The sequence below is a fragment of the Dendrobates tinctorius genome, unplaced genomic scaffold (genome assembly GCF_039654945.1).
Source record: "Dendrobates tinctorius isolate UK_male_01 unplaced genomic scaffold, ASM3965494v1 ptg000257l, whole genome shotgun sequence".
In the NCBI taxonomy this organism is placed as follows: Eukaryota; Metazoa; Chordata; class Amphibia; order Anura; family Dendrobatidae; genus Dendrobates; species Dendrobates tinctorius.
Window position 1 is genome coordinate 2790501 of NW_027361924.1, and position 24486 is coordinate 2814986.

A 24486-nucleotide genomic window follows, 5' to 3' on the forward strand; every position below is an offset into this window, starting at 1 on the left:
GTACAAAGTCTTATGCTTGTTTCGTCTAAAGCATACAGCATTCTCTTTCACACACAATCCTTCCTCCTTCCCCTGTAGTTTACTCTAAGGTTGGTGAAGGTCACGGTTTCTTTCTACTACACCACAACCAAGCTTCCACGCCACAGTCCTGACCATGGAGTCTCTCTACTCGCTTAATGGTTCCTCGCCCTATTTCTTTCTCTACTGGATTTACTGCTTATGACCCCCACTAGTCCCTTAAAACTCAGTTCTATTTGGGCACGTTACTTTGGGCATTGCAAGTTCTGGAGTTTCATGACTCGGTGTCCTATTCACAGACTGTTCACCAGTAGGCCAATATGACAAGTCAGTCACTTGTCCTCAGGATAACGCTATCCCTGCACTCTTCAAACCCTATGTAACTAACTACAGGAAGTAGTCACTTGCCCTAACAATAAGCGCCTCCCACTATGGGGTAGTCCCAAGCATTAACTAAGGTTAGAGCTAGGCTTAAGGTTAGAGCTAGGGTTAGGCTAAGAGCTAGGGATAAGGTTCGTGCTAGGGTTAAGGTTAGAGCTACGGATAAGTTTAGAGCTACGGTTAAGTTTAGAGCTACGGTTAATGTTAGAGCTAGGGTTATGGTTAGAGCTGCGGTTAAGGTTAGAACTGCGGTTAGAGCTAGGGTTAAGGTTAGAGCTGGGGTTAAGGTTAGAGCTGGGGTTAAGGTTAGAGCTGGGGTTAAGGTTAGAGCTGGGGTTAGAGCTAGGGTTAAGGTTAGAGCTGGGGTTAGAGCTAGGGTTATGGTTAGAGCTGCGGTTAAGGTTAGAGCTGGGGTTAAGGTTAGAGCTAGGGTTAGAGCTGGGGTTAAGGTTAGAGCTAGGGTTAAGGTTAGAGCTAGGGTTAGAGCTAGGGTTTAGGTTAGAGCTAGGGTTAAGGTTGAGATTTTGTTATGGTTAAATTTAAGGTAAAATAATAAAATAGTTGTGCGAGGAGGTGCTGAGGATGGGACCATCTCCGTGAATGGTGAAGGATCCGGCTTTCAGGATAAGAGCCTTTGCTGCTTCCTCTGTGGTCGTAGATCCAACCACAAATCCATAAATTACCCAATGCCTCCTCCTCGCACCATACAATGGACACATCACTGACTCCACTGCACATAGTTTACCAGTTACTTGGCCCGGCGCGGAGGCTTCTGGGTAATTAGTGCTTTTGTCATACCCCTCACTCGGACGCCATGCACCCCTGCAGTTTTGATGAATCTTGCGATCAGTTTTGATGACTCAGCCGCTCGTCAGCTCCCGCCGCAGATCCTAATCTAATGCACTATTTGCAAGGAAAGTAAAACGAGATCCGCGGAACTCTGGGGACGAATTAATATCTCCGGCTGATATTTATGGTTCCTGGAAACAGTGAGGACGCACCGTGATTGCTCATCTTTAACCCTACAGCAAAAAGACTGCACATGGACGCTGAACCATTATTTTATTAACAAATTTAATTAAAGCAATTTATAATTTATGAACTCAATTAGGAAATAGTATTAACAAGACACCTCTTGTGTGAGGGAAGAACGGACAGAAAGAGGCCGCATTTATTTTGTTTTCAGCATAAGTGTCAAAAAAAGGGGGATCATGTTAAAAAGATTCCCATTCACCCATCAATATTCTTGTATATTAAGTAAGAAAAAAGCCCAAACTTATGTTGGTGTGCTCACATAGTCTCTCTTTTGTAAAAAACATCGCTATGAAAAAGGGGTACAAGTGCCTCAATAAACCTCAATATGTGAGTTCATAGTATAAGCCAAAAAAGGGCCTTATATTTAAGTGCTACCTACAAATGTCATACTCATTGACAAGAATGGAGAGTTAGTTTACCTATTCCAGTGAGGGTCCAAGCAAAGAGCTAACTTGTTGCTGCAGGGTCTTGCGGTGCTTCCCTACACCCCGACGCACGTTTCATATTGTCTTCCTCAGGGGGGCGTGTATTTTACATTATACACAGACGTCAGAGTTTGGGTTGTAGGTACGATATAGATGGATAGATACCATGGATGACTGGAAGGATAGATAATATAATAGATAGATAACAGATGATAGATAAATAATAGATAAGACAGATGACTAGATACGATAGGTAGGATAGATACAGTAGATATTATATACAGGATATAGACAGATATTAGTTTGGTCTATGGGGAGACACTTCATTCTATAACAATAATCCTACGAATGTGAGAAGTCAGTGCACATATGGCGTGTGCCCCCATTACAGCCCCTCTAGGGAATTATTATCCGCGATGCTGGATTTCCTTCTTCTCGTGGATTGTATCTTCTGTATCATGGAGAAGTTGGGGGCAGGATACGAGTATGAGAAATGGGCGGCTGTGACTTTGTTTTTTTCTTGCAGTATTTATTACTTTATCCCCAGAGTGCGGGTGACAGAAGCGTTCAATCTCCGCTCGCGTGTCTGAATGGTGGAGACCCACTTATCAGGCGCAGGATGAAAGCCCCACAACTCCACACCACAATGTCTCCTCCCACCGTGGAGACAAGGACAACGTCTGATAATGAAAAATTCCCAATGTGTCAGTCTTCCCAGTGTGACTCCGCGCTTCCCGCCACACACCATCCTCTGTTCTGATTTGTTTGGCAAACCAATTACGGCTCAATAATTACCATCCGAGGGGAAATACAACTAGATGGGAAGAGAAACGTACAACAACAATGTGTAAAATGAAAACGAGGAACCTAGAGTGTGAAATCTACATTCTGCTCAGCCTGCTGCAGCTCAGACACCAAAGAGGAATAATTCTTCACAAATCAGGCACAAAAATATTTGGCTATGCTATGTCTCCTAGGGCCAGGTTATAGTATGGGTGCAGAAGCCCAGAGCCCCAAGATCTGCGAAGGGGATGTTCCATGAAGATGAACCCTGTCTAGAAGCCCTTCTAGGACCCCTGTATGTGGCCAGTCAAAGCTTCAGCTCAGGGGCGGCTTGTTTCGGAATAGTCTATTTGTCAAAAGTTCTCATTTTGCTTGTATAGCCTGAGCTAAAAAAAAAAAAGGGCCAGAGCAATTTTAGGCCAAAACGTCAAACTGTTTTAGTGGATCCTTCCTACTTTTTTTTCTATGTGCAAAAAACATATTATCTCATCATTGAACATTGGAGTGCCAAATTCTTTTACCTGTTTATGGGGTGGTACCCTATAAGAGTGCCACACAGCCTTTCAACAACAATCTGTGGGCTTGATGTCACCGGACAATACAAAGGTGACATCAACCCCACAAATACGAACCCCACTTGCCACCGCTACAGGGCAAGTGGGAAGAGCTGGGCAAAGCGTCAGAATTGGTGTATGTAATAAATGCACCTTTTCTGGGTTTTTGCGGGCTGCTATTTTTCAGCTGAGGGGGGCCAATATATATGGTCCTTTACCAGCCTGAGAATACCAGCCCCCAGCTGTCAGCTTTAGCAAGGCTGGTTATCAAAGATGGGGGCCTCCAATTTTTTAAATTATGTATTTAAATAATTTAAAAAACAGCATGGGGTTCCCTCTATGTTTGATAACCAGCATTGCTGAAGCTGACAGATGAGGGTTGCAGCCCCCAGCTGTCAGTTTTGCCTGGCTGGTTATCAAAAATACAGGGAAACCAATGCCGTTTTTTATTATTTATTTAGCGCGCAGGCGGCCGGCTGACTAATACGCCCATAAGACGCCGCCTGCTCTCTCTGTTATTAGTGGCAGCAGGGGTAGGCTGATGGGAGCAGTAGTCCCATAAGCCGACCCCAGTGACTGAAGATAAACTTTTTACTTCCAATTACAGCGTGGGAACACCAGATGTCTAAAAGGTGGTAGGTAATGATTTTACCGCCAATAAGAAGCAGTGTTTGCCGCGCTGTCATACACATGACAGCGCGACAAACACCCAGTGTTCGGGGGGCCAAACCTGAACAGTAACACGGACTTCTTGGTGAAGTCCGTTTTTGGTGTCCGTGCCCGAACAGCAGGCGTTCCGTACGGATGCCAAACTTTACTATTCGGGTTCGCCCGTCTATGCTTATCTAAGAACAGAAGATGGGCCTTGATGGCGACTTTACGATCCGTCCCTCGCCCCATCTACCTCCCTGGTAATTAGAGGGGGATGAATTGCTATTGAGCCAGGATACGTTGCATTCTACATCGTCCTAGAAATATCATTATCCAGAAAGCACACAATGCATAAAATACATAAACAGCGCCATTGCTTCTCTCCGGGGGGCTGATTACCCTATGTGAAGCCCGCGTTCATCCATCACCATAATGGAGGGCTTAACCCTTTTAGGGCTGTGGAGGTGCTCTGATGGCCTTCTATACCTTCAAAGGGACTTCTATCCTATGGCCTCTTTCCTTTCCAAAGTGGATCTCCTTACAGAAGTATTTTCTCTCAATCTACCTTAAAGCGGTTGTTCATCTCAGAGTACATTATTTTTCACTTAAATGAATGTCTTCAGGGCTTAAAATTATTTTTGCATTTGGGTTTCAATAAAAATAATTGCACCCTTTGGCTTTTATTGGCACTTTATTTCCCGGTAGATATATATTTCATGTGGTCCTTTTGGCATGAATAATGATGATAATAATGATCAGAAAGGAGCTAAAAAAAGAAGAACAGATAAAAGAGTTCCAAACTTTTGGAACTTGCTCACTGACTGATTCACGGTTAACTCAATCTGCAGCCAGCAACACTGTGGTTGTAGAAGGAAAACTGTGCAAAATTTGTATTGAAACCCGAATGCAAAAATGATTTTTTGTGAAAAATATATCAATTTAGGTAAAACAAAAAATTGTTTCCAAAGTTGGACAACCCCTTGAAGAATGCTAACATCGTTCATCCAGGTGCAAGGATTGATCTTGCTACTCTCCACCGCATTTAAATATCCTGTAAATGATCGCCTCTTCTTCAAGGAGAAAAGGAGAAGCCCTTTGGTGTCACCTTGATGTGAATAGTGAGCCAATAAACTAGGAAAAAAATACAAATTTTTTTGTTTTTCTTCCCAGAGACTGGCATAAAATGTATCTGGCAGCTATCGAAAAGAGAAATGGCACCCCCAAAACATAAACACCATGGCGAAGGTAGAGTACCTTAATGGAGTCACCCAGCACCCAGTGACTTCTCAGGGAGGAGAGCAGATCTGCACTAAGCTCCCTGGTCTCCTGGGGTGTCAGCCCAGGAGGATGGTTTCTCCCCAAGCTTAGGCAATGGGGGGCTCCCATCCATGACCCTCACTGTGCTTTTCTTGTACAGAGAGAAGGGTCTTTTTTTGCAGGTTTAGTGCTGCAGTGATGGGAATATTAGGAGTGACTGGGATTTTGGCTTTCCTATATATCTGGCGCCGACTCCCAGACGCCCTTGCAGACAGATTATTGCCTCGCTCAGTTGACTGACTGTTCCCTATTAGTAAATTGCCCCCAGTGGGACGCGGCAGCCATTGGGCCCTGGGTGATTCGGATAGTTTCTAGTAATACATCAGTCTCGACGCTCGGCCCGGTCATCACTCGTGTGCTGTGTAATCACTGGGATGGCTTCCTCGATATGAGGCCAGTAGTCTCCGCGGCTTCGGCCATCCTTGTTCCCAACCCTCCATTATCACACCGTCAGTGAAAGGGGACGATCCGTCGCTGCTTCTATCTAATAAACGAGACAATCCGTGCTGTTCCCTACAGGCCGAGGCCGGATCACGGCCGGTTACAGACATTCACGCTTCTGATCTCAGTCTCATCAATTCCAGAAAGTTCTGACGATTTTGTTATTTTCTATATTGTTTTTGGGGCGACGGAAAAGGAGGAATTTATTGTCGGCATCGATGGACCAGAATCCAGGACGTTATCAGGTCGAGGTCCTCAGAGACCATGGAATGGCAGGGGAGCTGTATACTGAGCCGGGAGCAGCTGTATACCGAAACATATTATTTCAGCACGCCGAAGTCACTGGGTAGCACCCGAGCATGCTCAGACAACACCTCATCCCTGCCGCTCACTCATCACTAGTCTCCAGAGTCTGATTCCTGCTAAACTACGGTAATCGTCACTGTGAACGTAAATGACAGATCCGGGCGCAGCCTCAGGCCCAACGCTGCTAACTAATGGTGGCCTTTCACAATTAATCATTTTATTAACCCCTTATCTACTGTGCAGACACACACAGGTGCTAAATTTTCATCAGCGCTTTGTCAGAGTGAATAATGTCCCAGAAATGTATTCCCCATGGTGAATGTTACCGCCGCTCACATAATACCGGCACTCTCATAATACCGCCGCTCACCTAATACCGCCGCTCACCTAATACCGCCGCTCACCTAATACCGCCGCTCACCTAATACCGGCACTCTCATAATACCGCCGCTCACCTAATACCATCACCCCCATAATACCGCCGCTCACATAACATCGCTGCTCCCATAATACCGCAGCTCACATAATACCATCACCCCCATAATACCGCCGCTCACGTAACATCACTGCTCCCATAATACCGCAGCTCACATAATACCACTGTGCCCATAATATCGCCACTCACATAATATCGCCGCTCCCATAATACCACCGTGCCCATAATATCGCCACTCACATAATATCGCCGCTCCCATAATACCACCGTGCCCATAATATCGCCACTCACATAATATCGCCGCTCACATAACATCGCTGCTCCCATAATACCACTGTGCCCATAATATCGCCACTCACATAATATCGCCGCTCCCATAATACCACTGTGCCCATAATATCGCCACTCACATATCGCCGCTCCCATAATACCACCGTGCCCATAATATCGCCACTCACATAATATCGCCGCTCACATAACATCGCTGCTCCCATAATACCACTGTGCCCATAATATCGCCACTCACATAATATCGCCGCTCACATAACATCGCTGCTCCCATAATACCGCAGCTCACATAATACCATCACCCCCATAATACCGCCGCTCACATAACATCACTGCTCCCATAATACCGCAGCTCACATAATACCACTGTGCCCATAATATCACCACTCACATAATATCGCCACTCCCATAATACCACCATGCCCATAATATCGCCACTCACATAATATCGCCGCTCACATAATACCACTGTGCCCATAATATCGCCACTCACATAATACCGCCGCTCACATAACATCGCTGCTCCCATTAGACCGGCACTCACATAATACCGCCGCTCACATAACATCGCTGCTCCCATAATACCGGCACTTACATAATACCACTGTGCCCATAATATCACCACTCACATAATATCGCTGCTCCCATAATACCACCATGCCCATAATATCGCCACTCACATAATATCGCCGCTCACATAATATCGCTGCTCCCATAATACCACTGTGCCCATAATATCGCCACTCACATAATACCGCCGCTCACATAACATCGCTGCTCCCATTAGACCGGCACTCACATAATACCGCCGCTCACAACATCGCTGCTCCCATAATACCACCGTGCCCATATTATCGCCACTCACATAATACCGCCGCTCACATAACATCACTGCTCCCATAATACCGCAGCTCACATATTAGCGCCGCGCCCATAATACCGCCGCTCCTATAATACCGACATTTGCTGACTTTGGACCTACACCAGCAGATGACATGGCTTCCCAAACCATCACTGATTGTGGAGACTTCACACTAGGCCTCCAGCAGCTTGGATTGTGGCCTCTCCACTCTTCCTCCAGACTCTGGGACCGCGATTTCCAAGCTCTAGTGTGAAGTTTCCACCATCAGTGATGGTTGGGGAGCCGTGTCATCTGCTGGTGTAGGTCCACTGTGTTTTATCAAGACCAAAGTCAGCGCAGCCGTCTACCAGGACATGTTAGAGCTCTTGATGCTCCCTCTGCCGACAAGCTTTATGGAGATGGAAATGTCATTCTCCAGCAGGACTTGGCCCCTGTCCACACTGCCAAAAGTACCAATACCTGGTTTACAAACAACAGTATCACTGGGCTTGATTGGCAGCAAACTCGTCTGACTTTAACCCCATAGAGAATCTATGGAGTATTGTCAGGAGGAAGTTGAGAGACACCAGACCCCACAATGCAGACGAGCTGAAGGCTGCTATCAAAGCAACCTGGGCTTCCATAACCCCTCAGCAGTGCCACAGGCTGATCGCCTCTATGCCACGCCGCATTGATGCAGTAACTGATGCAAAAGAAGCCCGACCAAGTACTGAGTGCATTTACTGATCATACATTGCAGTAGGACAACATTTAGGATTTTACAATCATTTTTCAAGCTGGTGTTATAAAGTACTAGATTATGGCCCGATGCTATCGCATCGGGAGGATGCGATAGCATCACACCTTTTGCCATGTTAACCCTCAACACACACACTCAACACACACTCCTCTCACCTTTCACCATCTCCACTCACTCTTTCACTCCACATACGACCCCTTCTCTCACTCCGTCTCTCATACTCACGCCGTCATCGCCGCTGATCCACGATCCCCGACATCTTCTTCCGCCGGCGCCATCCTGGATCCAGACGTCCTCCACACCGGCGACATGTTCTTGTGGTGACGCCATCTTGAGTATCGTGAAATCCCGCGATACTCAAGATGGCGTCGCCGGAAGAACATGTCGCAGGTGTGGACGACGTCGGGATCCAAAATGGCGTCGGTGAAATCTCGCGAGATTTCGCCGACGCCATTTTGGATCCCGATGTCCTCCACGCCAGCGACATGTTCTTGCGGCAACGCCATCTGGAGTATCGCGGGATTTCGCCGATCCAAAATGGCGTCGCCGCAAGAACATGTCGCCGGCGTGGAGGACGTCTGGATCCAGGATGGCGCCGGCGGAAGAAGATGTCGGGGATCGTGGATCAGCGGCGATGACGGCGTGAGTATGAGAGACGGAGTGAGAGAAGGGGTCGTATGTGGAGTGAAAGAGTGAGTGGAGATGGTGAGAGGAGTGTGTGTGTTGAGGAGGAGTGGTGTGTTGAGGGTTAACATGGAAAGAGGTGTGCGGTGACGTCACCGGTTACAACTGGACGGAAGTTGTTACAACCGGAAGTTGCTTAGGGCATTTATACATTCTAATTTACTGAGATAATGACTTTTGGGTTTTCATTGGCTGTAAGCCATAATCATCAACATTAACAGGAATAAACCCGTGACATAGATCACTCTGTGTGTAATGACTCTATAGAATATATATTGTATTGAAGAACTGAAATAAATTCACTTTCTGATGATATTCTAATTTTGTGAGATGCAGCTGTATGTACACAGTGACTGCACCAGCAGAATAGTGAGTGCAGCTCTGGGGTATAATACAGGATCAGGATCAGTAATGTAATGTATGTACACAGTGACTGCACCAGCAGAACAGTGAGTGCAGCTCTGGAGTAAAATACAGGATGTAACTCAGGATCAGTAATGTAATGTATGTACACAGTGACTGCACCAGCAGAATAGTGAGTGCAGCTCTGGGGTATAATACAGGATGTAACTCAAGATCAGTAATGTAATGTATGTACACAGTGACTGCACCAGCAGAATAGTGAGTGCAGCTCTGGAGTAAAATACAGGATGTAACTCAGGATCAGTAATGTAATGTATGTACACAGTGACTGCACCAGCAGAATAGTGAGTGCAGCTCTGGAGTATAATACAGGATGTAACTCAGGATCAGTAATGTAATGTATATACACAGTGACTGCACCAGCAGAATAGTGAGTGCAGCTCTGGGGTATAATACAGGAGGTAACTCAGGATCAGTAATGTATGTACACAGTGACTGCACCAGCAGAATAGTGAGTGCAGCTCTGGGGTATAATACAGGAGGTAACTCAGGATCAGTAATGTAATGTATATACACAGTGACTGCACCAGCAGAATAGTGAGTGCAGCTCTGGGGTATAATACAGGATGTAACTCAGGATCAGTAATGTAATGTATGTACACAGTGACTCCACCAGCAGAATAGTGAGTGCAGCTCTGGAGTATAATACAGGATGTAACTCAGGATCAGTAATGTAATGTATGTACACAGTGACTGCACCAGCAGAATAGTGAGTGCAGCTCTGGGGTATAATACAGGAGGTAACTCAGGATCAGTAATGTAATGTATATACACAGTGACTGCACCAGCAGAATAGTGAGTGCAGCTCTGGGGTATAATACAGGATGTAACGCAGGATCAGTAATGTAATGTATGTACACAGTGACTGCACCAGCAGAATAGTGAGTGCAGCTCTGGGGTATAATACAGGAGGTAACTCAGGATCAGTAATGTAATGTGTGTACACAGTGACTGCACTTTTATGTAGATTCACCCTCATATTCTTGAGGAATGCAGCTCCTTAGATCAGTTCCATGATGACCATGCAGCAAGTTTTCCCGTTAGTAGATATAATATTCGGATCCTCAGCACATTACACCTAATTATCATCTAGATTCTAGAACCATTGGAAATCCTACAATAACAATCTGCTTAGGAGGAGGAATGTAAATATCCTCAGTTCTCGGTCATCAGCGTATATGAGAGCTGCCGATATAAAGCAAGTAACAGGATTAGTGGCTGCGGTGGAGCCGGGGCAGGCGGCAGATCTACTGTATAAGCGCTGCTGACTCTGGAACCGCACAGCTCAGCAGTCACAATATCCAGGGTTTGGTGCGACTCGGACGAGCTTCACAAACGAGAGCTGCTGGAAACATCTGTTCTATGGCATCTCATCACCCTGCACCCCGAGTGTCATTATCCTGTACCCCAAGTGTCAGCGTCATCATCCTGTACCCCAAGTGTCAGCGTCATTATCCTGTACCCCAAGTGTCAGTGTCATCATCCTGTACCCCAAGTGTCAGCGTCATCATCCTGTACCCCAAGTGTCAGCGTCATCATCCTGTACCCCAAGTGTCAGCGTCATCATCCTGTACCCCGAGTGTCAGCGTCATCATCCTGTACCCCGAGTGTCAGCGTCATCATCCTGTACCCCGAGTGTCAGTGTCATCTTCCTGTACCCCGAGTGTCAGTGTCATCTTCCTGTACCCCGAGTGTCAGCGTCATTATCCTGCACCCCGAGTGTCAGTGTCATCATCCTGTACCCCAAGTGTCAGTGTCATTATCCTGTACCCTGAGTGTCAGTGTCATCTTCCTGTACCCCGAGTGTCAGTGTCATCATCCTGCACCCCAAGTGTCAGTGTGATTATTCTGCACCCCGAGTATCATCATCCTGTACCCCAAGTGTCAGTGTCATTATCCTGTACCCCAAGTGTCAGTGTCATGTTCCTGTACCCCAAGTGTCAGCGTCATTATCCTGTACCCCAAGTGTCAGCGTCATCATCCTGTACCCCAAGTGTCAGCGTCATCATCCTGTACCCCAAGTGTCAGCGTCATCATCCTGTACCCCAAGTGTCAGTGTCATCATCCTGTACCCCAAGTGTCAGTGTCTGCAGAGTTTAGAATTTTACATGCCTGGACCCACAGGATTAAACTTTCAGTGTTTTGGATGCAGCAGTGATGTCACGTGGACAGCTCACGTCACCGCTGCAGCCAATCACTGAGCTCGGCAGCTTTACCAAAGGAAACAGTTGGAATCTGCTGAGATTGGTGTTTAGCGGCAGCGATGACGTCATCTATCAACGTGACATCACCGCTCAGCCAAAACCCTGATCCTTGAGCAGCTGTCGGGGGGGGGGGGGGGGGCGGACCCAGGGAGGGGGGTCCTTGTATTTGTTCTTACAGGTATTTTACAATGTTAGCCCTCCACTTTCCTGAACATGTACAATCCCTTTTTAATTTACTTCCCGGCCACCCAGCAATGGTGCAGTCTGCCCCCTACTGACAGAAAGATGTCTGACACGATAAATAGTCACATTTCCCACATCCCGTATGTGAAATTTTGGGCAAACCGCAGCCTTCACCCCAGTGTCAGTGACTGTGACCTTCCCGTTACTGGATCTACAGCTTCTCTTATTCTCAAACCTAGGAGGTTGTCAGAGCTTCATCCACAGACATCAGAGCTCATGCGGAGAACGGACGATTATTCTCCTTCATCTTATCTTCTCCAGAGGAAAGAAAGTCAATGATACAAGCTTTACTCATCATCCCGAGACCTTCTGTTCTGTCAATCCTAAAGTATTCTGTACGGTATGCAATATCTGTGGGGGTCCTTACAGTGCACGAATCACAACATGCAGAGAAGATATAACACCGCCATATGGTGCCCATAAAATACTGCCATACAGTGCAGATATAATACCGCCATATGATGTCCCTAACATACTGCCATACAGTGCATATATAATACCGCCATATGGTGCCCCTAACATACTGCCATACAGTGCAGATATAATACCGTCATATGGTGCCCCTAACATACTGCCATACAGTGCATATATAATACCGCCATATGGTACCCCCAACATACTGCCATACAGTGCAGCTATAATACCACCATATGGTGCCCATAAAATACTGCCATACAGTGCATATATAATACTGCCATATGGTGCCTCCATCATACTGCCATACAGTGCAGCTATAATACCGCCATATGGAGCCCATAAAATACTACCATATAATGCAGATATATGGTGCCCCTAACATACTGCCATACAGTGCAGCTATAATACCGCCATATGGTGCCCATAAAATACTACCATATAGTGCAGATATAATACCGCCATATGGTGCCCCTAACATACTGCCATACAGTGCATATATAATACCGCCATATGGTGCCCCTAACATACTGCCATACAGTGCAGATATATAATATAATCTGCACTGTATGGCAGTATGTTAGGGGCACCATATGGCGGTATTATATATGCACTGTATGGCAGTATGTTAGGGGCACCATATGGCGGTATTATATCTGCACTGTATGGCAGTATGTTAGGGGCACCATATGGCGGTATTATATATGCACTGTATGGCAGTATGTTAGGGGCACCATATGGCGGTATTATATCTGCACTATATGGTAGTATTTTATGGGCACCATATGGCGGTATTATAGCTGCCATATCGTGCCCATAAAATACTGCCATACAGTGCAAGTATAATACCGCCATATGGTGCCCATAAAATACTGCCATACAGTGCAGATATAATACCGCCATATGGTGCCCCCAAAATACTGCCATAAAGTGCAGATATAATACTGCCATATGATGCCAATAACTTACTGCCATACACTGAAGATATAACATCACCATATGGTGCCCATAACATACTGCCATACAGTACAGCTATTATAACACAATTTGGGGCACTTAAACACACTGTCATATAGGCAAGATTATGTTCCACCATTCATTGTCCTTAAAATTCTACCATACAGTGCACATATCATCACAATATATGGCACCTTTCAAATACTGCCATTCAGTACAGATAATTTACCGCCATATGGTGCCCTTGAAATACTGCCATACAGGCCAGTTATTACACGGCTATGAGACAGCTGATCTCAGACCGCCTACATTCTGCATAGACGCTGACTTTTATATGGCTTTTTGAACCACCCATGAATATTTACCGTAAGACAGAGACGCTGCCAAATGTGAAGACTTATACCGCACTCTTTATTAACTCACAGAAACTGTCTTCTCCGCTGACTCTACTGATAGCCGGAGAGCTTCATGACCACGGGGTAACGGGTGCGGTGGGTCATGCACTTCTCCCGATCAATGAAGAGAGTGTTGGCCTTGTTGGCGATGTCCTTCTCCAGAGACATCCTGGTGTCCTCCAGGTTCCTCAGAGACTGCTCTGCCTCCTCCAGCTTCTGCTTCAGGAACTCCACCGACTCCGCCAGCTCCCCGACCTCACTGACCAACCTGGAGGAAGAAGCGGCCAGAGGATTACTACATGCTCCACAGATACAGGCTCCCCAACACCTGTGCTGGGGAAAGGAATGTACAAGTCCCACTTCCGAGGAACACCACAACCTTCAATGGAATGACCAACAATGGGTGGACATTACATATGCCCCGCCCCTCTATGTCCCCAGACATTGAAAATTGGCTGTGACTAGATAAAAAAAAAAAAATTAGGATAACATGACCCCTCTTGTAAGTAAGTACCATGTACTGCGGGGTGATCCCGGTATACGGCGGGTCTTGTGGGGTGTTCCCGCTATACGGCGGATCTAGTGGGGTGTTCCCGCTATACGGCGGGTCTTGTGGGGTGTTCCCGCTATACGGCGGGTCTTGTGGGGTGTTCCCGCTATACGGCGGGTCTTGTGGGGTGTTCCCGCTATACGGCGGGTCTTGTGGGGTGTTCCCGCTATACGGCGGGTCTAGTGGGGTGTTCCCGCTATACGGCGGGTCTAGTGGGGTGTTCCCGCTATACGGCGGGTCTAGTGGGGTGTTCCCGCTATACGGCGGGTCTAGCGGGGTGTTCCCACTATACGGCGGGTCTAGCGGGGTGTTCCCGCTATACGGCGGGTCTAGTGGGGTGTTCCCGCTATACGGCGGGTCTAGTGGGGTGTTCCCGCTATACGGCGGGTCTTGTGGGGTGTTCCCGCTATACGGCGGGTCTAGTGGGGTGTTCCCGCTATACGGCGGATCTAGTGGGGTGTTCCCGCTATACGGCGGGTCTAGTGGGGTGTTCCCTGTATATGGCGGGTTTAGTGGGGTGTTCCCTGTATATGGCGGGTCTAGTGGGGTGTTCCCGGTGAACTCCCATCTCTCACAATAGCTTTTCAGGCATCGGATGATGTTGCCGCCATTTTCTTTTTCTGCTTCTCATCACTGAACACAAAGAAGAAAAAATCTACGGCTGAGAACGGAGGAGGAGACGGTCTGCGACTTCTAATCGGCAACTACAGACATTCGCATCACTGGTGCTACTGGCCGATTGTTTACAAGGCTTAACTTATGAATTGCCTTAAGCCAGCATTAAAGGGACGGTCCCGCAACCAACATTTATCACCGACCAACAGAATAAATGTATGATCTCTGGGGGTACGACACCACTGGTGGTCTACAGTAATGAAGGGGTGGATGCCAGTATCCTTGGTCTACATCACTGTAGACCACCAGGTATACTGATATCAACCCCTTCATCACTGTAGACCACCAGGGATACCGGCATCTATCCCTTCATCACTGTAGACCACCAGGGAAACCGGCATCTACGTCTTCATCACTGTAGACAACCAGGGATACCGGCATCTACCTCTTCATCACTGTAGACCACCAGGGATACTGATATCAACCCCTTCATCACTGTAGACCACCAGGGAAACCGGCATCTACGTCTTCATCACTGTAGACCACCAGGGATACTGATATCAACCCCTTCATCACTGTAGACCACCAGGGAAACCGGCATCTACGTCTTCATCACTGTAGACCACCAGGGATACCGGCATCTACGTCTTCATCACTGTAGACCACCAGGGATACTGATATCAACCCCTTCATCACTGTAGACCACCAGGGAAACCGGCATCTACGTCTTCATCACTGTAGACCACCAGGGATACCGGCATCTACGTCTTCATCACTGTAGACCACCAGGGATACCGGCATCTACGTCTTCATCACTGTAGACCACCAGGGATACCAGCATCTACATCTTCATCACTGTAGACCACCAGGGATACTGATATCAACCCCTTCATCACTGTAGACCACCAGGGAAACCGGCATCTACGTCTTCATCACTGTAGACCACCAGGGATACCGGCATCTACGTCTTCATCACTGTAGACCACCAGGGATACCGGCATCTACGTCTTCATCACTGTACACCACCAGGGATACTGATATCAACCCCTTCATCACTGTAGACCACCAGGGAAACCGGAATCTACGTCTTCATCACTGTAGACCACCAGGGATACCGGCATCTACGTCTTCATCACTGTAGACCACCAGGGATACCGGCATCTATGTCTTCATCACTGTAGACCAACAGGGAAACCGGCATCTACCTCTTCATCACTGCAGACCACCAGGGATACTGATATCAACCCCTTCATCACTGTAGACCACCAGGGAAACCGGCATCTACGTCTTCATCACTGTAGACCACCAGGGATACTGATATCAACCCCTTCATCACTGTAGACCACCAGGGATATCAGCATCTACGTCTTCATCACTGTAGACCACCAGGGATACCGGCATCTACCCCTTCATCACTGTAGACCACCAGGGATACCGGCATCTACCCCTTCATCACTGTAGACCACCAGGGATACCAGCATCTACCCCTTCATCACTGTAGACCACCAGGGATACCAGCATCTACATCTTCATCACTGTAGACCACCAGGGATACTGATATCAACCCCTTCATCACTGTAGACCCACCAGGGATACCAGCATCTACATCTTCATCACTGTAGACCACCAGGGATACTGATATCAACCCCTTCATCACTGTAGACCACCAGGGATACCGGCATCTACGTCTTCATCACTGTAGACCACCAGGCATACCGGCATCTACCCCTTCATTGTACTGTGTCCTACTATATAATAGACCCATATGGATATTGGAAATAAACCCTTTACTTCCCTAGCCCACCATGAACACTTATTAATCCCTTCAAAGCATTAAAAGAATACAACCCATGCGTCGTTATTAGTCACAGAAAACGGATAATTGTTATCCACCGTGACTTTGCCTTCACTTTCTGTGCATTAACCCTGTTATTTCTGGGACTGTTTATTGCCTCTCCTTCTCCGTTGGGAGTATGACTTTTCCGGCGGGCTCTCGCCCTCCGATATTCAGAGATATCCGGCTTCTCTGCCCTCCAGGTACGTGCTTTTCTCTGATGCTCAGATGGGAACGGACTGACCATAATCCTCACCTACGTGGCGGCCGTCAGGCAGCTTTCATGTTTACATTCCCCTTATTAGCGGCTTCCTCGTGTCGGATGATTTAGCGTTTTGCCGTCATACTGATGCGTTCTCCGGCCCGTTCTTATACGAGGGACGAGACTTCATTTTTTCCCTCCACATGTTTCTCTGTGATCAAAGGACGCAGCTTCATGAAGTGATCTCGGTGGGCACGATGCCGGCGCCAACATGTGACTCATGGTTCCTCCGAGCCTCAGAAGTGGGGTCTGATCTGAATGGGCCGAGGCGAATTATTAAGAGAGGCCTCATCACTCTAAACACTCGGTCAAGAACAATGAAATGGTTGGATGATCACCGAAGGATCAGCGACTGCCCACAAAACGTAGGAAGTCACGGCCCTGGCACAGGCAGCTCTGCTGGCCAGACCTTGGCTAACAACTCAAGGTACTACAGGTCCAAGCGTGCCGCATCAACTCAAAAAGAAATGGCGCTATTTACAGAAGTCATAGACCTGCCATTCACCTCAATGAGGCTTAGCTGCAATACCAGACACAACCCGTGGACAAGGGTGGCACTGTGCTGGAGGACCGGGAGTGATCTCCATCCTTATAGCAACCTGACGATGACAGAGCACATAATATAAAGCCTTTTACGGAGATGTCAGCTGTCAAATTATGCGGTGATGGAATACTAAAAGGCTGCAGACGATCAATGCTTGCTGATCGGCTGCAGTGGTGACAGCGCCAACATCAGAGGAGCAATGCCGGTCCCGGATGGAAGTTTATTGCTTTTTTTAATCATTTTAGGAAGGGGTTGTTCAGTAGTTAGCATCTACTTGGAGGGGTTAAAAAAAGATTGTCACACCATACCATTGGGAGACAATTGGGACCACCGATCCCGAGATGGCGGCACGGCATTGCCCCTATTGAATGGGGCTATGGTCCCTAAGGGAGTAGCACTGCTCCACTCACTGTCTAAATGGGACTGATGGAAATAATGGAGTCCCAGTGATCAAATCCCCAGCGATCAATGATCCATGTTGCTATGGGGGAGTCGCCCCCCTTTAATAGATCGGTCTATAACCTGCTACGTTTTTTGCGTTGTCTGCATCATAAATCATCAGATCCTTCATCTAGTCAGTACCCAAGTAGGTGCCATGATCTGGAGAAGATCCTGATGATGACTCCATCTAGTGCCAATCCCAGAGGGAATCTCAGAAACAGAGCTCGGAATGATATACCCTACACTTATCGGAACTTTTTTGGGTTCTCTCCATAGTAAGTTTTTAGAACTTTGATTGCCACCCAGTTGAGTACCATAACCAGGACATGATCATCGTGATGACTCCATCTAGTGTCAATCCCAGAGTGCAGTTCAGAAACAGAGAACTCGGAGTGATTGTCCGCATCCCCTACATTTATTGGAATTCTTCTGCTGAAGTTTTTTGGGGGCTTTTTTTCAAAGTAAATTATTAGATCCTTCATCCAGTAGGCACCAATTAGGAGCCATGACCAGGAGAAGGTCAATATGAAGACTCCATCTAGTGTCAATCCCAGAGGGAATCTCAGAAACAGAGCTCGGAATGATATACCCTACACTTATCGGAACTTTTTTGGGTTCTCTCCATAGTAAGTTTTTAGAACTTTGATTGCCACCCAGTTGAGTACCATAACCAGGACATGATCATCGTGATGACTCCATCTAGTGTCAATCCCAGAGTGCAGTTCAGAAACAGAGAACTCGGAGTGATTGTCCGCATCCCCTACATTTATTGGAATTCTTCTGCTTAAGTTTTTTGGGGGCTTTTTTTCAAAGTAAATTATTAGATCCTTCATCCAGTAGGCACCAATTAGGAGCCATGACCAGGAGAAGGTCAATATGAAGACTCCATCTAGTGTCAATCCCAGAGGGAATCTCAGAAACAGAGATGTCGGAGTGATCTTCCTTATCCCCTACATTTATTGGAACTCAACTAAGTTTTTTGGGTTCTCTACATAATAAATTATCAGACCCTACATCCAGTCAGTACCCAATTAGGTGCCATCACCAGGAGAAGATCCTAATGACTCCATCTACTGTAGTGTCAATCTCAGAGGGACTCCCAGAAACAGAGCTCGGACTGATATTCTCTACTCTTATCGGACCTCACCTGCTATGTTTTTTTGCATTCTCTACATCATAAATTATCAGACCAGTACCCACGTTGGTGACATGACCAGGAGAAGGTCAATATGAAGACTCCATCTAGTGTCAATCCCAGAGTCAATCTTAGAAACAGAGATGTCGGAGTGATATTCCCTACATTTATTGGAACTCACCTGCTAAGTTATTGCGTTCTCTACATAGTAAATTTTCAGACCCTTCATCCAGTCAGCACCAAATTAGGAGCCATGACCAGGAGAAGGTCCTAATGATGACTCCATCTGGTGTCAACCCTAGAGGGAATCTCAGAAACAGATGTCGGAGTGATATTGCCTACCGTCTACACTTACCGGAATTGTACGGAATCCCTGCAGAGCTCCACGTTGGGCCTGTAGGTTCTCTGGTACAGGCGAGTCTGGGCGACTTTCATGGGCGCCTCCTTATCCTTTATAGCCTGCTTCAGAGCCGCGATGTTGTTCTCCTGGTCTCCGATCTCCTTCAGGGTCTGCGCAGAGAGAAATTACAATACGTCTACATAACCAAGCGCTGGTCATACACAGAACCTGGACAGATTTCATCTCCGCAATACCCGCGCTCCTGAGCCTCCGTAGGTGATCAAGGATATCATGGTGTATTGCCAGAAGGTTGAGCGCTGAATATCCGAGTGTATTTATACAGGGAACATGTGCGAAAAAGATCACCGCTGCTAAAGGTCCCGCCATAACACTGGATAAAAGGATGGACTTAAATGGATAGTCTACTTTTCATCAGAGGTTGTCCTCTGATCAAAGGGCTATCCTGCTCGCATCGATCAAAAGTGTTCAGTTTTCCAGCAGTGCCCCCAAAGGAGAAATGAAGTATTACACATTTCTTATTGAACTGAAAGGAGCCGCCCCACGAGCAGCACAGGACTCCGCCGGGTCAGCGGCCGGACGAGCCGTGCAACCAGACAGCGGAAAACAAGCAGCTGAAACAAACAGCGGCGCTCAGGGTTTAATCATCTGTCAGATGACTGTTTACTGGGAACGTTGTCATGGAAACCGAAGGGAAGCGCGACCCGGGGCGAGAGGGGCGACGGGAATACCCGAGCAAAATAATGGTGCTCACAAATCACAGCACAGACGGGGATCCGACACAGAGAGGGGTCAGAAGGAGGAGAGTGGGTCACACGGATGGACGGACGGATAGATAGATGATGGATGGATATAATAGAAGGATGGATGGATGGACAGATAGAAGGATGGATGGATGGATAATAGATTGATGGATAATAGATGGATAGAAGGATGATAGATAGAAGGCTGGATGGACGGGAAAATAGATAGATGGATGGATGGATAGAAGGATGGATGAATGGATAGAAGGATGGATGATAGATGGATAGAAGGAAGGATGGATGGATAAAAGGATGGATAGATAGAAGGCTGGATGGACGGGAAAATAGATAGATGGATGGATGGATAGATAGAAGGATGGATGAATGGATAGAAGGATGGATGATAGATGGATAGAAGGAAGGATGGATGGATAAAAGGATGGATAGATAGAAGGCTGGATGGATGGAAAATAGATGGATGGATAAAAGGATGGATAGAAGGATGGATAATAGATAGATGGATGGATAATAGATGGATAGAAGGAAGGATGGATGGATAGAAAGATGGATAGAAGGATGAGTAGATAGATGATGGCTAGAAGGATGGATAGATAGAAGGATGGATGGATACACACAGTCTGAGCCTCTTCTTTATGTTTGGCCTCCATCTGCCATATATGAGACACAGCCGCCTCCTGGTGGAGCTGCGGCGCCCTCTACTGTTCACATTGGACAGTCCTGTGGTTGAATGTCCCCTGATCTGTCTCTATACAATGACAGAGCCATCTCTTCAGGAGGAGATATCACCCGGCTGCTCTCAGGGCATGCTGGGACTTATAGTGGAGCCACGTGGTTATCACCACGGCTGCAGGGGAGGAGGCATCAGACGTACCTTCTTCAGGTGGTCCTCCAGCTTCATTTTCACGTCCTCCACCTCCTGGCACCGAATGGCGAGGGCGCTGTTGACGGTGTCGCACTGGGATCGCAGGTCCTCGGCCGTGTCCTGCAGGATGTGGTCGATCAGGGAGCGCAGGTTGATAGAGGCCATCCTCTCTCGCTCAGCCTTGTAGATGTTCTCGTGGCTGTACTGAGCCCAAGACTCCGGCGTGGAAGTGCTGCAAGCACAAAAGGGGGCGACTTTAGAGCTGTCTCTTACTAGGGCTCCTTGTGCCACAGTCCTGAGCTGGGAGACCACCACAATTCCCCATCTCCAAGATCCTATCCCAATATGTAGTAGGTGTAACAAGATTAGCAAATAGAGTTGTGGCCAAAAGTATTGACACCCCTGCAATTCTGTCAGATAATACTCAGTTTCTTCCTGAAAATGATTGCAATCACAAATTCTTTGGTATTATTATCTTCACTTAATTTGTCATAAATGAAAAAACACAAAAGAGAATGAAGCAAAAAGCAAAACATTGATAATTTCACACAAAACTCCAAAAATGGGCCAGACAAAAGTATTGGCACCCTCAGCCTAATACTTGGTTGCACAACCTTTAGCCAAAATAACTGCGACCAACTGCTTCCGGTAACCATCAGTGAGTTTCTTACAATGCTCTCCTGGAATTTTAGACCATTCTTCTTTGGCAAACTGCTCCAGGTCCCTGATATTTGAAGGGTGCCTTCTCCAAACTGCCATTTTTAGATCTCTCCACAGGTGTTCTATGGGATTCAGGTCTGGACTCATTGCTGGCCACCTTAGAAGTCTCCAGTGCTTTCTCTCAAACCATTTTCTAGTGCTTTTTGAAGTGTGTTTTGGGTCATTGTCCTGCTGGAAGACCCATGACCTCTGAGGGAGACCCAGCTTTCTCACCCTGGGCCCTACATTATGCTGCAAAATTTGTTGGTAGTCTTCAGACTTCATAATGCCATGCACACGGTCAAGCAGTCCAGTACCAGAGGCAGCAAAGCAACCCCAAAACATCAGGGAACCTCTGCCATGTTTGACTGTAGGGACCGTGTTCTTTTCTTTGAAGGCCTCTTTTTTTCTCCTGTAAACTCTATGTTGATGCCTTTGCCCAAAAAGCTCTACCTTTGTCTCATCTGACCAGTGAACATTCTTCCAAAACGTTTTAGGCTTTTTCAGGTAAGTTTTGGCAAACTCCAGCCTGGCTTTTTTGTGTCTCGGGGTAAGAAGTGGGGTCTTCCTTGGTCTCCTACCATACAGACCCTTTTCATTCAAACGCCGACAGATAGTACGGGTTGACACTGTTGTACCCTCGGACTGCAGGGCAGCTTGAACTTGTTTGGATGTTAGTCGAGGTTCTTTATCCAACATCCGCACAATCTTGCGTTGAAATCTCTTGTCAATTTTTCTTTTCCGTCCACATCTAGGGAGGTTAGCCACAGTGCCATGGGCTTTAAACTTCTTGATGACACTGCGCACGGTAGACACAGGAGCATTCAGGTCTTTGGAGATGGACTTGTAGCCTTGAGATTGCTCATGCTTCCTCACAATTTGGTTTCTCAAGTCCTCAGACAGTTCTTTGGTCTTCTTTCTTTTCTCCATGCTCAATGTGGTACACACAAGGACACAGGACAGAGGTTGAGTCAACTTTAATCCATGTCAACTGGCTGCAAGTGTGATTTAGTTATTGCCAGCACCTGTTAGGTGCCACAGGTAAGTCACAGGTGCTGCTAATTACACAAATTAGAGAAGCATCACATGATTTTTCGAACAGTGCCAATACTTTTGTCCACCCTCTTTTTTATGTTTGGTGTGGAATTATATCCAATTTGGCTTTAGGACAATTCTTTTTGTGTTTTTTTAATTTAAGACAAAGTAAATGAAGATAATAATACCAAAGAATTTGTGTTTGCAATCATTTTCAGGAAGAAACTGAGTATTATCTGACAGAATTGCAGGGGTGTCAATACTTTTGGCCACAACTGTACCTCCAGTTAGTTCTTCTGAATAACTATGTCTCTTATCCCATGTGCAGGGCATTGCAGGAGCTTAGGTATCCATGGTTACGACCACCAACTGTCACTATATGAGTAGTTGTAACCATGGATCTAAGCTACTGCACTGACCTGCACATGGGGTAAGCGACACAGCTAATCAGAAGAACTATACTACATTTCTGATTGAAGGTATCTGCTAATATTATTACACCTACTACATATTGAGATAAGATCTTGGAGATGGCAATATCTGTTTAAGACAACTTGCTGACTTTGGATGACTACTACTAGAGATGGATGGGGGGGGTCTCCACGTATTTTTTTTTTTACATAAATAAATGTATTTGGGACTAAAATTAATTTTTGCAATTTGGTTTCATTAAAAAGTTTGCACCGTTTGCTTTCTATATCCTTCACGCTGCGTTGTTTATAGCAGGCTGCGGAATGAGTTAACTGAGGATCCATCAGTGAGCGCCTCCTGACGGTCTTATGGGAGTTTTTAGATCTTTTGTCTTTTTCTTCTGAGCTCCTCTCCGCTGATTTATGACCACAGAACACATGAAAGCTGTGTGTGCAGGACACAAAGAGGCTTTAAACGCCACAGGATGCAAGACGCTTACAAGAAACCCAATTGCAGAAATAATTTTTTTAGCCTAAATAAAAAAAATCCCAAAAGGTGTATGACCCCTTTAAGCAGCTTCCAAAAGGGCCAAACCCTTCCATAGCTATTCCTTGCCAGTCCGCGCTTTTGCCCCTGAATCCCTGAGATGGGGCACAATAAAAAAAAAAATATTGGGAATTGCTCCATTTTCCAATGGGGCCTGGGAGATCTGGGATGTCGGTCGGCTTTTCTAAGCCTCTTGGAATGTCCAAACTCGACAAGCAAGGACAACGGGGACATCCTGCGTCTTCAGTCCATACACACTGGAACCAAAAGTATAGATCCCCCCGATCGCCACCATTACAGGAAACCAGCCTCGATCATCACTCAGCGTTTGAGATCGCTGAGATTTTATATGGCGGCCACTAGTGGCCATAAATATATTTCAGGATTTTTTTTTTTTTTTTTTTACAGATTTCCCACTTAGGGTTAATTCCATTTATTAAATTGCTGAGTCTGATACGGGACAGGAAAGAATAATAAACGACCTAATTAAATCTTGGAAGGACGGCGCCTGTAAATAATAGTTTAATTACCGCTCTAGGTGATGAACGAGCGTTTATTACATCCGCCTGACGGCTTGTCATTTAATAGAGCGGAGTCCTGCGTCCCCTAAAGTCGGATTCGGCCGGACTAATACTAAAGTGCCATAAACACATAATACATTGGGGCGAACTCATCACCGCCGATGGCTAATAGTCCCGAAAAGGAAGGAGCCGAGCGGAGAAACAGAGAAAGTCCCATCTGAGTATGTGAAGATCCGATGTGTGAAGACAGCGCTGAGATTCCTTGCGGGGTCCTACATGGGATAATCTAAGACCCCCCAAGATGTCATTTAGCCACGTACTATTTGCCCCCGAAAAATCCATAAAAGGAGTCC

General features: G+C 46.6%; 1 protein-coding gene across 4 annotated transcripts in view; it reads right to left on the reverse strand.

The window, feature by feature from the left end:
• TEKT4 (tektin 4) overlaps nt 1-24486 on the reverse strand; it is a 72996-nt gene that overhangs the window by 6483 nt on the left and 42027 nt on the right. Inside the window, exons 4-7 of one of the 4 annotated variants that reach the window (XR_012226518.1) lie at nt 20931-21153; nt 19293-19447; nt 13585-13824; nt 1854-2033 (exon numbers count right to left, since the gene is read on the reverse strand). Coding sequence is in view for 3 of the 4 variants with exons in the window: in XM_073558448.1 (XP_073414549.1) it covers nt 13608-13824; nt 19293-19447; nt 20931-21153 (595 nt within the window). In the remaining variant the exon portion in view is untranslated. Of the gene's footprint in view, nt 1-1444; nt 2034-13551; nt 13825-19292; nt 19448-20930; nt 21154-24486 lie in introns of those variants that run through there. The other 3 variants (XM_073558449.1, XM_073558448.1, XM_073558447.1) reach the window with 3 other exon arrangements.